Below are 13,484 nucleotides of genomic sequence, written 5' to 3' on the forward strand. Positions count from 1 at the left end.
GTGGTCTTCTGAATTCTTCTAAATTGTGCCCACAATATGCAGAAACAGTTAAACACTGTCAGGAAGGACATACACACTTCTAAACTCACATGTCCTCTTCACATCTCATCAATGATCTGAGTCACCTGAGGACAGTGTTTCTCTGTAGGAATATGCCCTTTTCAAGTTTCAAGCAAGTAAACTTAAATTTCACACTAATCTGTTCATCTTTTTAGAATAGAATAGGGTATCAAAAATATACTCATATCGTTGTAGGTATTCTCAATTGTACACAGAGTAATTAGTACATACTTTGTCTATACCTCCCTCTGTTTCTGCATATATACCTATGTCTTCTTGAAAAGATTTTATTGTGTATGTTAGTGTACGTAATAATAGAGTGAAAGAAGACATTTTTATGTCATTGTCTTTTGTCACAATGAAAAAGCTAAATTTATAGATATATTATTGAAAAATTATTGTTTAAAATACAGTGTGTAAAAAGTAGATGCACTAAATTCATATAGAAAATGAATATACATTTTTATTTAAACCCACAAAAAATTAGTTTAACTCTTCATTTTTCAAAGCTGCTGCATCCATCTTTTAGAAAAACTTTCTTTCCAAAATAACCACCAAGCTACTAAATTTTAGTGCCAATGGCAGAAGTCTGAGATAATGTCAAGCAACTATATATGATTTCTTAGACTGGAAAAAGTTGCACCTTTATTTGGGTAAGAGTATGCCTATGATTTATATTTAGGTCCATGTATACTCTCAGTATAGCATATATATACATATATTGTGCTTATGTAAGTGCATACGTAATGTATATACTCAGTTCCACTGTATTGTAGTAAGGTCAGAAAGAGAAAGAATCTTCTTTTATTACTGACTGTTGAAATAGCATGTTCAAATTCTGTGCTGTCTGGAAAGGATGGGAATAACAAAGATACAAAACTTTTTTTTTTTCCACTTCTCTGTATGCTTTGTAGAGTAAGAACCTTACTCTAGAGTTTGTGATATTTTATTTGGTAGAGATTATCAGCATTGGTTCAATGAGTCAAATGGGGGTACAAATGAACAGAATAATGAAAATGCAAATTCTGAATACCTCTAACAGAAACTTATGGATAGTATGTGTGTGTAATATTTCTGATTAGATGTGAATTTGCCTTTGAAGTACTGACTTGTTGATAATGGGACTGTAAAAGAAGTTTTTCTTGTGCAGATTTGCATTTCAGATTTATGTGGATTTAATTGGAAAATATCTATTTGCATCACCTGAAAAATGAAGTAAAATAGACTTTGGAAGGAAGAGTGTATGTGTGTAAAACATCTTTGTATTTTTACAGTTTATTATTTGAAATTCAGTTTCTAGATTTTTTTGTTTTTCTCTGGATGGAGAAGTCTTCAAAATTGAGGTCACATGTTAAGACACTAGGGTATTGCTTTTATAAATTGAACTCAGGTACCATAGAATGGGAATTAATATCTTCAGACCTAGGTTTTCTTGATAGCTTACTATGGACAAACATATTAGCTTTGTTTATCTGTAGACATGAAAAATAGCGTATATATTACCTACAGGGAAAAGTTTCCCCATACAACATACTCCACAGTGCTGGCTGTTGAATATTTGATATAGTAATACATATTTATATTCTGGAGTCTGGGCAGTGCTTGTAAAGTCAGGCAGATTTAGTACCTAAAATAGTTTAGAGCCTCAGAGAAAAGTGTCAGTATAAAAATAATAATTTTGTCTTAGTTTTTACACACAGTGTCTTTATTTTTTCCCTTGTGAAATCAAATTTGAGATAAAATAAGAAAAAAAATCACAATCTTTTTGAGCTTACAGCCATTCTATTCCAAATGTCCATGCTAATGGAGAACACAAGAACAGAGATGCACAAATTTCGGACTTGTGAAACATGTTTTCTAATATTTTTGTACTACTCTGTCGATAAGTACGAGGTGTAACTGAGGCTATTCACAAAGAATATTCACCATTGTATATCCTTCAGTGGCAACTTTTACTTTAAAAATCATCAGAGTCATATGGATTTTAACTTTGTTACTCTCAACTTGTTTGTGGTGGTGCTTCATTTTGCTGAGTGGACTGAAATATGTGTTTCTACTTGGATAATGTATGCTGAAATATAGAATCTTTTGGGACTCTCTCCTTCAATGATGGGGACTGAAAATGTAAAAAGTACCCAATGTTAATAGGATAACAAAGCTAGCCTGAGCTGGTATGAATGTTTACTTGCCTTTACATTCCTTCATCTTACTATGAGTACTGGCCAAGGAACTGAAGTTGGCCTACTATCAACCTTGCAGTCACAAGTACACTTCCATGCAGTCCTGAAAGAGCCAGCGAGCACTTAGGGTTGTCCTGCTCTCTCAGTAGTTTGTTACAGTAATGTCGAGATGCTCAGGGCAAGTCTGCTCCCTAAAGCAACGCTGGCCTCAGTAATTGTTACCTGATTGGAGAAATCTAATCGTATGCACAGAGAGAAGAATGGAAACTAAGATAATAAGGTCCTACCTGCATTGGACTCACATCTTGAGCTAGTTTAAATTGAAACCTCAGTTTCAATGCATTAAGTTATTTGGGTCAGTTTAAATTCAGGATGCCCTGAAGACAATCATGACTCTTGATGGAAATTGTTGTGAATAATGGGGCTATTTGACTACAAGTAGAAAATATGTTGCCTGTTAAATCATTGTCACCCCAGGCAAGAATATTATGCTCCTAGCTCTTTCCTGTGACCTTCTCCCTTCCCCCTTATTCATTCGCTCAAGGGCTACTCTGCCTTTGCCACACTTAATAGCTCCCCTGATGGCTGAAAGTTGCATTGCATGGGGTGGAAATAAATACTGAATCCAGAGGAACAGTCAGATGCTGAATGTAATGTCTTTTTTTTTTTTTTTTAAATTTTTACATAATCTCCCCTATTCAAAAGGCAAAGGGAGAAAGTCACACTAAGAAACAGCCAGCCCTTGCATAATATCTGTTATCTGACATGGTCCCACTGTCATTTGGAAGCACTACTCTAAAAGCGCTCTACCATATGCTCGTTATCTCTGATCCCAGAAGGAAGATATACCAGTATCTGAAAGTGCTGTTTATTTATTTCCCTGTTACTGTGTACTTCACCTTTCAAAGTCAACATGGACCAAAACACAGAAATTCCTGGAGATCTGTATGGGGAATCAATAAGGACTGATAACCAAAGAATATATTAATTCTTCACGCATTGCATAACTGGTACAAATAGAAGCAGTAGACTCTTCCAAGACTGTTTGTTAACCGTGGTTTCTTGAAATTTTATAAAGTATAACAAGTTAAGTTCCCAGGTGTCCTGCCTCAAATAGTAGAGGTTGGATTCCGCATGTAAAACACTTTTTGGTCTACTGATACTAACGAGCCTAATTATAGTGGTAGAATAAATACTATTAATTAAAAACTATTTGAAAATGGTTCAGTCAATACTGTGGCCAACTTATGAGTGCAATTTTTAATATAGGACTTAGACTACTTAATATTCTTAATTATTATTTAGGAAGCATGGGTCTAGGAGGCAAATTTGCCCATCACAGGTCTGAAAAGCAAAAGAAGGTTGCTTCCTAAATATTTGAGTTAATACCAAGGAAAGAAATATTGCATTCTAATAAACCCAGTTTAGAACTCTAACTTCCATAAAATGCAGAAAAGAATGGAAACATAATCTGAGACATGTTGTCATAGTACAATAGTTATAGTATAGTAGCATGTTCTTTCGTGTCTTTTCAGTTTAAGCCTATGATTTTTTCAAAATTACGTTAATTAGTCCATTATTAGTGCAGAATGAAAATCTTTACAGAATTCCTTCTGTGCGTCACTTCCAGTGCTGAGGTTAGCTATAGAAGCTGAGGATTATTCATATGAGATGATGTCAAGATCAGCTTTGTTTGCATATAAAAGGGCAGATTCAGACATCGAGACTCTTTGTCACCAGGACAGTCAAGCTTAGCAAACCTATTGCAACAGCACATTGAGAATCTGCTTTACTATAAAAAGAACTGCATCTAAGAAAAATACTGTCATAAAACACTTCTGGAAACCATATAATTATAAATGATAGGATAAACTTCTAATTTCTGGAAGCACATTATGTCACATTAATTTCTGAAAAATGTGATTTTTCTGCACAGTTACATTGAATAAAAGATCAAGAACATTTCGTTTTCATATTTCCATATTAAGAATGAGAAGGTATGAAAAGACTCTGTGAACTAAGCAGAGTCTTACTTGTGTCTGTTTTCATGCTTTTATTCAAACATTTATTTTACAAACATTAGCATGGCTCCATACATCATGAAGACATCTACTGCCAAGTGTTTTCTCTTTCATATGTACTTGGGAGAAAGTTTATTTATTCATGTCAACAAGAGAAAAGACTTTAAAAATTGAAATACTGTCAACTATGTCCTCAAAGTTCTGTAACATATATATGCATTTTTTTTTGCTAAATTCTTCTTAATATTATTACTATTAATATTATAGTACTTCTAGATCAAGTGCCAGCAGTGGAAAATAACTGTCTATCCCCAAAGGATTTACAGAATATAGGACAAGAGTTAGCACTGACCATTTTGTTTTTCCAATTTGCGACTACCAGGCCACAGTATAGGCTTTTAATTATTTATATTTTTCTTTCAACAAGAAACTACCTACTGTGGGTGGCACCAATTTCCTTTGGGTCCAGCCATCTAACAGTTAGATGGTCAGCATAAGCTGGTAATCTAGAGTATTTCTCTTGTCAGTGGGACAGGATCACACTTCTGGAGGATCGTTCCTCCCATCCATAGGTGGTGAAAATGAGCAATATTCTGGATGTGACCCTTTCCAGCTTACTGGAATCTTTCTCCCGATGTAAAACATTTTCCCAAAGCCTCGTTTTGTGACAAGTTGACTACAACGAAAGACTCATAGAAAGATATGCAGAACTAAGTCTTAGATAAGTAAAAATAGACAAAAGTAATACCATAGAGGCCCAGCTTTGAAACTCTTTTAGAAACAATCTTATTGGCTTTGATTTGTGTTTGCTTCACAGAGTGCCATAATTCTACTGCCAAATCTTCCAGTTGTGTCAAATACCCTATAATAAAAAATTTAAAGATACTTTTTAGAAGGAAATAACAAAAAAATTAAATTGGTCTATTGTTTGGTTTTTTTAGTCCTACAAAAATAAAAAGATTCTAATACTTAAGCAAGCAACTACACTTATAAGGGAATTGCACAATGAAATATATAAGGACATCCTATTTTAAGAAGAATAGCACAACACCCATATTTTCCTCATTAGAATTTCAGTTACGGTTATTCAGAAATGGACAACATCAACAGATATACAGCAGGGGTCTGATTACAAGTGTTTGGATGACTAAGTTCCCTATGGAGTTTGTCCTAAATAGGTAGTCCTCGGTTTGTGAAGTTTAACACACAAAGCAAGGATATTTTCCTTTCAGAACTATGTCTTAATGAAAGCATTTCTAGTCAGGTTCACTGCAGCATCAGCTTCAAGTCAGAAATTGCACACAAGCCTAGATGTGAGCTATGACACTTGAACCCTACACTTACCATGTGCATCAGTTAAAAAAGTTTATGATGTCTGTAACAGCATCATACATTAAAAAATAATGTTTTCCTCGTTTAAAAAAAGAAAAAAAAAAAGACAAAACTGCTTTTGCTGCCACATTATCCTTTGCCTCCTTGCTCATCTATTAATTATTAAGCATTACCTTGTGAAATTCAAATTCAGTGAAAATGTCTTGCAAGTGCAGAGCCCTCCACATGTGTTATTTCTGTTAATATGTTTATGGTTTCAAAGGGTTTTTTTCCTTTTCTTCTCTTCACAGGAAATGATCTCTTTCTAGTTGCGGTGCATGAACTGGGACATGCTTTGGGCTTGGAGCACTCTAATGATCCCACTGCAATCATGGCTCCATTTTACCAGTATATGGAAACTGACAACTTCAAACTACCTAATGATGATTTACAGGGCATCCAGAAGATATATGGTATGTCATGCTTTAATTAGACAGTGCAAGTGTTTCGCTTCAGAACACCTTTGAGGTCCTCCGACTGTCCATATCACTTCTCCAAAAGAGTTTGTTAGTATGGACTTAACCAGTCATTGGGCCAGAGTCCTCCTTGTGAGTAGATAATCCAAAGATTTTGGTGAAGCTATCTTACTTTGTTTCTGTTCACTGTTCACAACTTGCATTCAGATTTGCACTCATCTGGAATAGTAATTTTAAATGTTAAAAAAATCCATAAAGAAAATATTTGCAAAGGGATTCCAAACTATAAAAATATTAAGAAATACAGGCCTTTAACTATCATGAGCTTATTTGTACAGGAATCCAAGCTCATATAACTGGATGAATTGATTGTTTTTCAGTTTATAATTTAAAATGCAAAACAGTCCCCTGGCTGTACAAAGTCTGAGGTCCCAGAAAAACCCTTTCTTGTGATTAATATAACAAATTGATCTCAAAATAATGCTATCACCAGTGCAAGATTTTGAGCTACCTAGAAAGAAAAAAAAAAAGCCTACTGCTTTAAAATATATTTAGGTTTTTCATGGCCTGATATTGAAGACACATGATGTAAATAAATTCTGCATTTATTGAATTCCATTTGACAAGGTAATTGAAAATTAAAAAAAAAAAGGCAAAACAGTAACATAATTATGATTATAGGTTAAATGTAACACTAACTGCCATATTACTCCCTTAAATTTCCAAAGACATAGTTTTGGGTTTGGTTTTAAAGACTTTGATTCTGTTGGTATATGGTAAATATTCTGGTTTTTCCTTTAAAAATATATTTTATTTTTCTCTCCTGTAGTGAAAAATCTGTGGTATCTCTATGTTAATACTCTGTATCCAGTACATATCATTTGCTTAATATTCCTCAATTAAATTTGTATTGGATTCAATTTTGTACTCTCAATTTATTCTGCTTAAAGGTTTGTCATGTTTATCTTGAATATTTTCAGGGACATTCCTTTTTTAGTTTTACTACTAGAAAGTACAACTATTATCATGTAGAATTACTGTACTACTAATTAGAACTCTGCAGCATCCACGGTGTTTTATATTAAAAAGATTTTTAAAATATCATACAACAAGCACAGATATTTACTTCCATAAAGAATAAATAGCAATTTCAAAATAATTGGCTGATCAAGCAAACAAAGCTTTTTTTTCCTCTGTGATTAGCTGGAAGGAAGGTTGTTTCTCATGACCTCATAAGTTGGTAGTCTAGACTTAAGGGCTAGACAAGAATACTTTGCTGAAAACTAGCTGCTAAGCTCTAACAGCTGTGAGCTATACATTAGGAGAAATGTGTTACCCCTGGGAAGTAGTATCTGACATCACCACCAAATGGCATAAAAAAATTTGGTTTGGGGTTAAAAACTTTCCAACATGAGCTACTGCAAAACTGATTCCTTTGCTCCCTTTAAAATCAAAAGGTGATCTGGAATCATATGCCTCAATAAAAATGTCACACCTATTAAAATAATTACTTTGGTCTGCAGTATTCCTTGAAACACCATTATTAACTGTAAATTATAAATGTCACAAGTCTTAAAATTGTGAATAAAATAAATGCCTTATTAAATTGTATGACAACCAGTTGGCGAGTTTAAGATTTCCATGCACAATCCATCTTGTTCTTTTAAAAGTTTGTGTTTTTGTAAAATTCTCAGAAATTGAAATGCTATTTATGCAGTTTTAGAGTAGTCTTACTATTGAAAAGTATTTCTGAAGCTGGTGGTGCAAATGGTTTTTATTTTTTGAAGTCGAAATGTATTATGTGTTTAAATTATTTGGAGAGAGGCTTGAACAGAATGAACAAAATGAAAGTGTTCATCTTGTTTCCAGAAATCTTACTGATCCAACTGAAACTTCCTCTTTTTGTACGTGAAAAATATATTTAAATATTATTTGTAAATGTAGAAAGAGAAAAATATTTTCAGTACACCCATTGCAAGTCATTCAGTATACAATTAGGATTATGATCAGCATCTATCTAGGATGCCTTTTGACTTTCAGGTAGAGAAATTATGAGTGGGATTCATATTTATTATGGAATTATTTTACCTGTATATCATATATTTAAACTCTGTATATCATAATAGACAATGTATTTGGAAGAAGAAAAATGTTTCAAGATTGCTCTACAGAGTTTTAGTTTTCCACTTTGGTTCTTTTAAATTCATTTATCTACAAAACAATTCCTTTAACTACCAGGTATCTAGCTTTTTAAGACTTATTGGGGAAAAAAGAAAAAAAAAAGAAGTAATTTCAGAATATTGAAGAAAATATGTGAATCATGGAGGTTTTATTTATATAGATGCCTAGAATTTGAGATCCAATTTTAAGAGCTCTTATATATACAAAGGGGGCTTTGGGAAAACTGGGAATGTCTTGTCGCTAATGAACATGACATTACTTGGTCTAAAAATTTGGTCCGTAGTAAGTGTCAGGTATGTTACATACATACATGTATGAATTGATGAGCATAAGCTAGAAATAAGGGTTGAAAATCTATTGACTGATGATCATAATAGTAACAGGATTTTTGCTTTCATTTATTTGTACAAGTCCCAATGATTCTGTTATAACAGGTCTTGCTCGGTTGATAAATAATGTGCTTTGAACTCATCTGAAATGATGGTGGGCTAAGCATCCTTGGCAGCTTTTATGGGAATATTGTTCCAATAAGGAAGATCCTGGACAGTGAAAAGTAATTGTTTTCCTTTATTTTGGTAGTCATTCTTTATACCCTTTATAACCACTGCTTGGCTGACCACTGGAACAGGCTCCTCAGGGAAGTGGTCACAGCAGCAAGCCTGTCTGAGTTCAAGAAGTGTTTGGACAATGCTCTCAGGCACATGATGTGATTCTTGGGGTGTCCTTTGCAAGACCAGAAGTTGGACTCGATGATCATAATGGACCCCTTCCAACTCAGCATATTCTATGATTTTACAATTTAATAACATCAGAAAGCTATATTAGGTCACTTTTTCATTCCCCTTTCACTGCAGGTTTTGCACTGCTTACAGCTGTTTTTTATTGTGTATTTTTCCTTTGAGTGGGCATGTATATTACATCCTGCTGCTGTGTTTTTAAAGGTCCACCTGACAGGATTCCACCCCCAACAAGACCTCTGCCAACCGTGCCCCCACATCGTTCAGTTCCGCCAGCAGACCCACGAAAGAATGACAGGCAACCTAAACCTCCCCGGCCACCCACTGGTGACAAACCTTCCTATCCTGGAGCCAAACCTAACATCTGTGATGGGAACTTCAACACTCTGGCTATTCTTCGTCGGGAAATGTTTGTTTTCAAGGTAGGAGGCTGTGAATTTTTCAATATTAGATCAAATGTCTACATTTCTCTTTTTTTTTTTTTAAAGCAAACTCTCATTCATCACTACTCTGCTTTCCCAGTCTGTTCAGTTAGAAAGTTCAAGAAAGAAATTAAAAAATAAACATACACATGGCTTAAACGTCTATCAGGGGACTGCTGTAATGTTCTATTTTAGGAAAATACCCATGTCAGCAGAAACTGTAATGCCTCAAAATGTAAGGGTAAATAAATGCTGCGTATTATGGAGGGATAAAAAGGGCAAATCAATTCATGAATAATAGGGGTGATTTTGTTGGGAATAGAGCCACATCCCAACATGCAGTGTCTTTAACACTTGGATTTTTTCCCATGAACTATAATTTTAATTTTACAATTAGATCTGTCATTTACAAAGGAAGTTTGTCATTGTATTGTGGTTGCATTGAAACCACAATATCTTAGTAAAGGTCTTTGCCACTAAATTCCTATTGTAAATATGTCATTGTTTATTTCTATTCATCTTCTTGCTCTGAGCTGAAAATGTGGTATATACAAAAAATTGAAATAAACAAACTGAACTGAAAGGCAATCTTTTAATAGAAACACTTTGCTAAGACTCATGGACATCAAAGCTATCTTAGGGGGACGATCTGCAGCATGGTTTCCAGAAGACATTGAATGTTGAAGAATAATTATAGAATCACTATTACTCAGTCTCGTAAACCAATTTGCTGACAGGTAGTGTTGTGCAATTATTCAGAAACACACAAGATAATCTGGTTTTTTGAACTAGCAGTGTGTCATATTTGCTTAAGCAATGGAAAGTGTGGGATGTTTGTTTTGCAAATATATGATCGGATCCTTTTTAACTTCAATATCATAGGTAGACAAAAAGGGCCTTTCATATGAATAGATAACACTTTTCTTTTCAGCAATAGTGTAAGTGCAAGGGAAGGGCAATGTATTTGTCCCAAAACATGAAGCTCCCGGTTCAATCGTTTTTGTTTTTCCCTTCTGATAGGACCTATTTTTTCCTTATGTGTTTTCTTTGTATATAACCTATCTCACTAGATAAATCTTATTACACAGGCTTTCAATTTCTGTATACCTATAAAAAGCATGTACAAATAGCTTTGCATGAATTTGTTCAAAATTATTGAGCTACCTTCACAACCCAATGGGCAGGAAACATTTTTTTCCATAAACAGCTAAGGATTTTGCCAGCCTCGGGCTGACAGCCCATTCCATTTGAATAGACGGTATATTGTCAAACGCTGGGAGGTCCTGAACCATCAGTCTTTTTATGACTAAAACTCAAAGGTTAAGGAAGAACCTAATTTTCTACCTTGACATTAAACAGGATATTAAAATACCTACTTCAGTCTCATGTCATCCACCTCAAGAGCAATAGAACATATTCTCATTTAGTTTAGACATAAATCAATAAATTGTGAAATGCTCTTCCACTAGTACAAAATTTCCTGTCTAGCCAAGTCTGTGTTCCTGGATAAATAGATACACCGCCATTACTAATCACTCTTTCCTATTCTGATTGAAAATACAAATTAAATGATTACTGTTTACTGCCTTAACATTACATATTTACTATACATTTTGTATGCTTACTAGTGTGCAGACTGCATTTATGTTCCAAAATCTAAATTCCATTCATAATCCATACTGTAGTGAGGCAACATGATAAAAATTTCTCAGAGAAAAATGGCTAGTCGCAAAACGTGTACAGATTTTATGTATAAAGTCTGACTCTCCAAAATGAAGTTGCTGAAATCATAAAAGCAATGTGTTGGGAAGGGAAGTAAGAGGTCACCTTTGCCCTGGTTATTTTCTCTAGGCTCTCACAGTTCCTGTTTTCTCCTCAGGATACCTGGGAACATGGCAAGGCACACCTTGGGTTAGTGTGTTAAGCAACTGAGCTTACCTAAGTATACCAATCTTGGCTTTGTAGACTGTCTTTGAATGCTTGAGTTAATAAGCCTTAACTCTCTTGCCTGTCCATTAATTTGCTAATGAAGATTTTTGTCTGCTAAAGGATTTTCATTACATGTTTGAGATTTTTTGGGGTAAGGAAGGGGCGATGTATAGGCAGGCGTATGACAGGAGCATAAAAGAAGTTAGAGAAGTCAAGAGTTGTTGGTAATTTTCAATTTACCTTGCAGAATCCTGGGGATGGGGGGTTGGTTATAAGGAAAAGTTCAGCATGTCAGACTGTAGCAGAAACAGGAGGAATTAGTTCTCAGGTGGTATAAACAGAAATAGGGACTGAATACAGGGAAAGCATCCAGCAATGGAGGAAGCAATGCTGGAGGTTCTGTAGTCTGTCACAACAAAAAAAAGCAAAACAAAACCTCTTTGCCCTTGCCCCTTAACACTAGTGCAAGGATAGACTAGGAAGGCATGAGTGATGGGCTGAGAGCCAAGTATAGAGAGGTGGAGAACAGGGGATTGATGACAGTATGGTACCAGGTGGAAACAATTAAAGAAGAATTATGACCTTCATTGGAAGAATTATTGCTGGATATTTCCCAGATGAGTTAAATGAATAAAGTTGGAGTCTAATCAATTGAAATCCTTTCCTTTCTTTGCCTTTATCCAGAGGTCTTTAATTATTGTCTAGTGGCAGATTTTATTGCCTTCTGAATGGCATGTATGCCATGTACCAGTTTCATGTTGAAAATAGCCACTTCTTTATCTCATGGGCAAGTCTCAAGCTCAGGAGCTCAATTTATTTAAATAATCCTTGAAATTTCTTGGGAACTCTAGCCACAGAGCTGAAGAATGTGACCCCTTTTGAATAATTAAATTCTAATTTAAGCATAAAATTGAAGCATGAAATCTAACAGTTTGAGATACACTATGGATTTTCATAGTAGATGACAAACAATATTAATTTCAAGATTTTTTTCTCTTGGCTGTTGAGATATTAGGTGTACTTAAGAGTATCAGAATATTAAAAACAGTTTCTATGTTGAGTCAAATTAATGAGCTTTGACTATCTGGCATTCTCAAATGGATATATCCAGAGTAAAACTGAATAACTGTAAACTTAAAGAGAAATGAAATTTCCACTTAGACATCACTTTTTATTGTTTTGCCATCACTTTGACAAAGTACCAATACTAGCAACACTTGATAAAAATTGTAGAGTTATAGAAATGAAAAAAAGGAACTCTTCTTGACCTAATATAAACATTATACATAAAAGTAAAGCAATCAACTTATTAAATATTCCCCAAAAAATCACCAAATAAAACTATAATTTTGCAGATCAACTGTTTTGGTAGAAATTATTGGATTTTAAGGAAAAGAAAATTATTTTACATCAAATATATACATATTACTGACATAAATGTGTTGTCCCAAAAGGACTTCTACCTTAGTTGTTTAAATTAGATGCCCTTAAAATGTCCTTGCTAGCTGTAAGGTTTGGAGACACAGTATGCTATACTACAAAAATATTGGTTAAAATCAGTAGATTGTAACTATTGGTTTCTGTTGTCATCAACTGATAAATATTGCTATTATTTAATGCATGCTTAAATTGGTATAAGGGACCATCAGGACAGAAGAATTTCTATGCCAAAAATTATGAGTGCCAAGTTTTTATCTTTGGACAGCTTCTGTATTTATATTGAATACAATTAGTATTTAGCTGTCACACTTCCAATCTTTTCTCCAGCTATTTTCTCCTTCTGTTTAGTTAGAACTCCCCTAGGATGCAGAAAATGGCTGAAAATGGAGAAAGGTCTTCCTTTTCTGGAAAAGTTGAGCAGAGTGGTATGACACTGTCTGCCTTTAATGGAAAAACCTCTCTTCCACTGTGTATAGCAATATGTGCTATCCAACAATACTGTCTTCTTAAAGTCTCCTGAGAGTACCTTCAGGCCTAGTGCATCATGAAAAGGAACTCCATTGTCTAAGGTCACCAGAAAACATCCATTAGTGAAGAAGTTTGCAGCATATATTTCTGCTTTCTTCCTGTGTCCTGTACAATTCACACTTTGTTCCTTGGAAACAGAATTACCTATAGCTCTGCTTCAACAAATGGTGTGACTGCTGTTAATATAATTTTCCTTTAC

At 34.4% G+C, this 13,484-nt stretch overlaps 1 protein-coding gene across 1 annotated transcript in view; it reads left to right on the plus strand.

Moving 5' to 3' along the window:
* MMP16 (matrix metallopeptidase 16) overlaps positions 1–13,484 on the plus strand; it is a 162,951-nt gene that overhangs the window by 114,351 nt on the left and 35,116 nt on the right. The window contains exons 5-6 of the mRNA XM_008922096.2: positions 5,884–6,045; positions 9,171–9,388. Coding sequence (XP_008920344.1) covers positions 5,884–6,045; positions 9,171–9,388 — 380 coding nt within the window. The remainder of the gene's footprint in view (positions 1–5,883; positions 6,046–9,170; positions 9,389–13,484) is intronic.

This window comes from Manacus vitellinus, unplaced genomic scaffold (assembly GCF_001715985.3).
Source record: "Manacus vitellinus isolate BGI_N305 unplaced genomic scaffold, ASM171598v3 scaffold_1_pilon, whole genome shotgun sequence".
Lineage (NCBI taxonomy): Eukaryota > Metazoa > Chordata > Aves > Passeriformes > Pipridae > Manacus > Manacus vitellinus.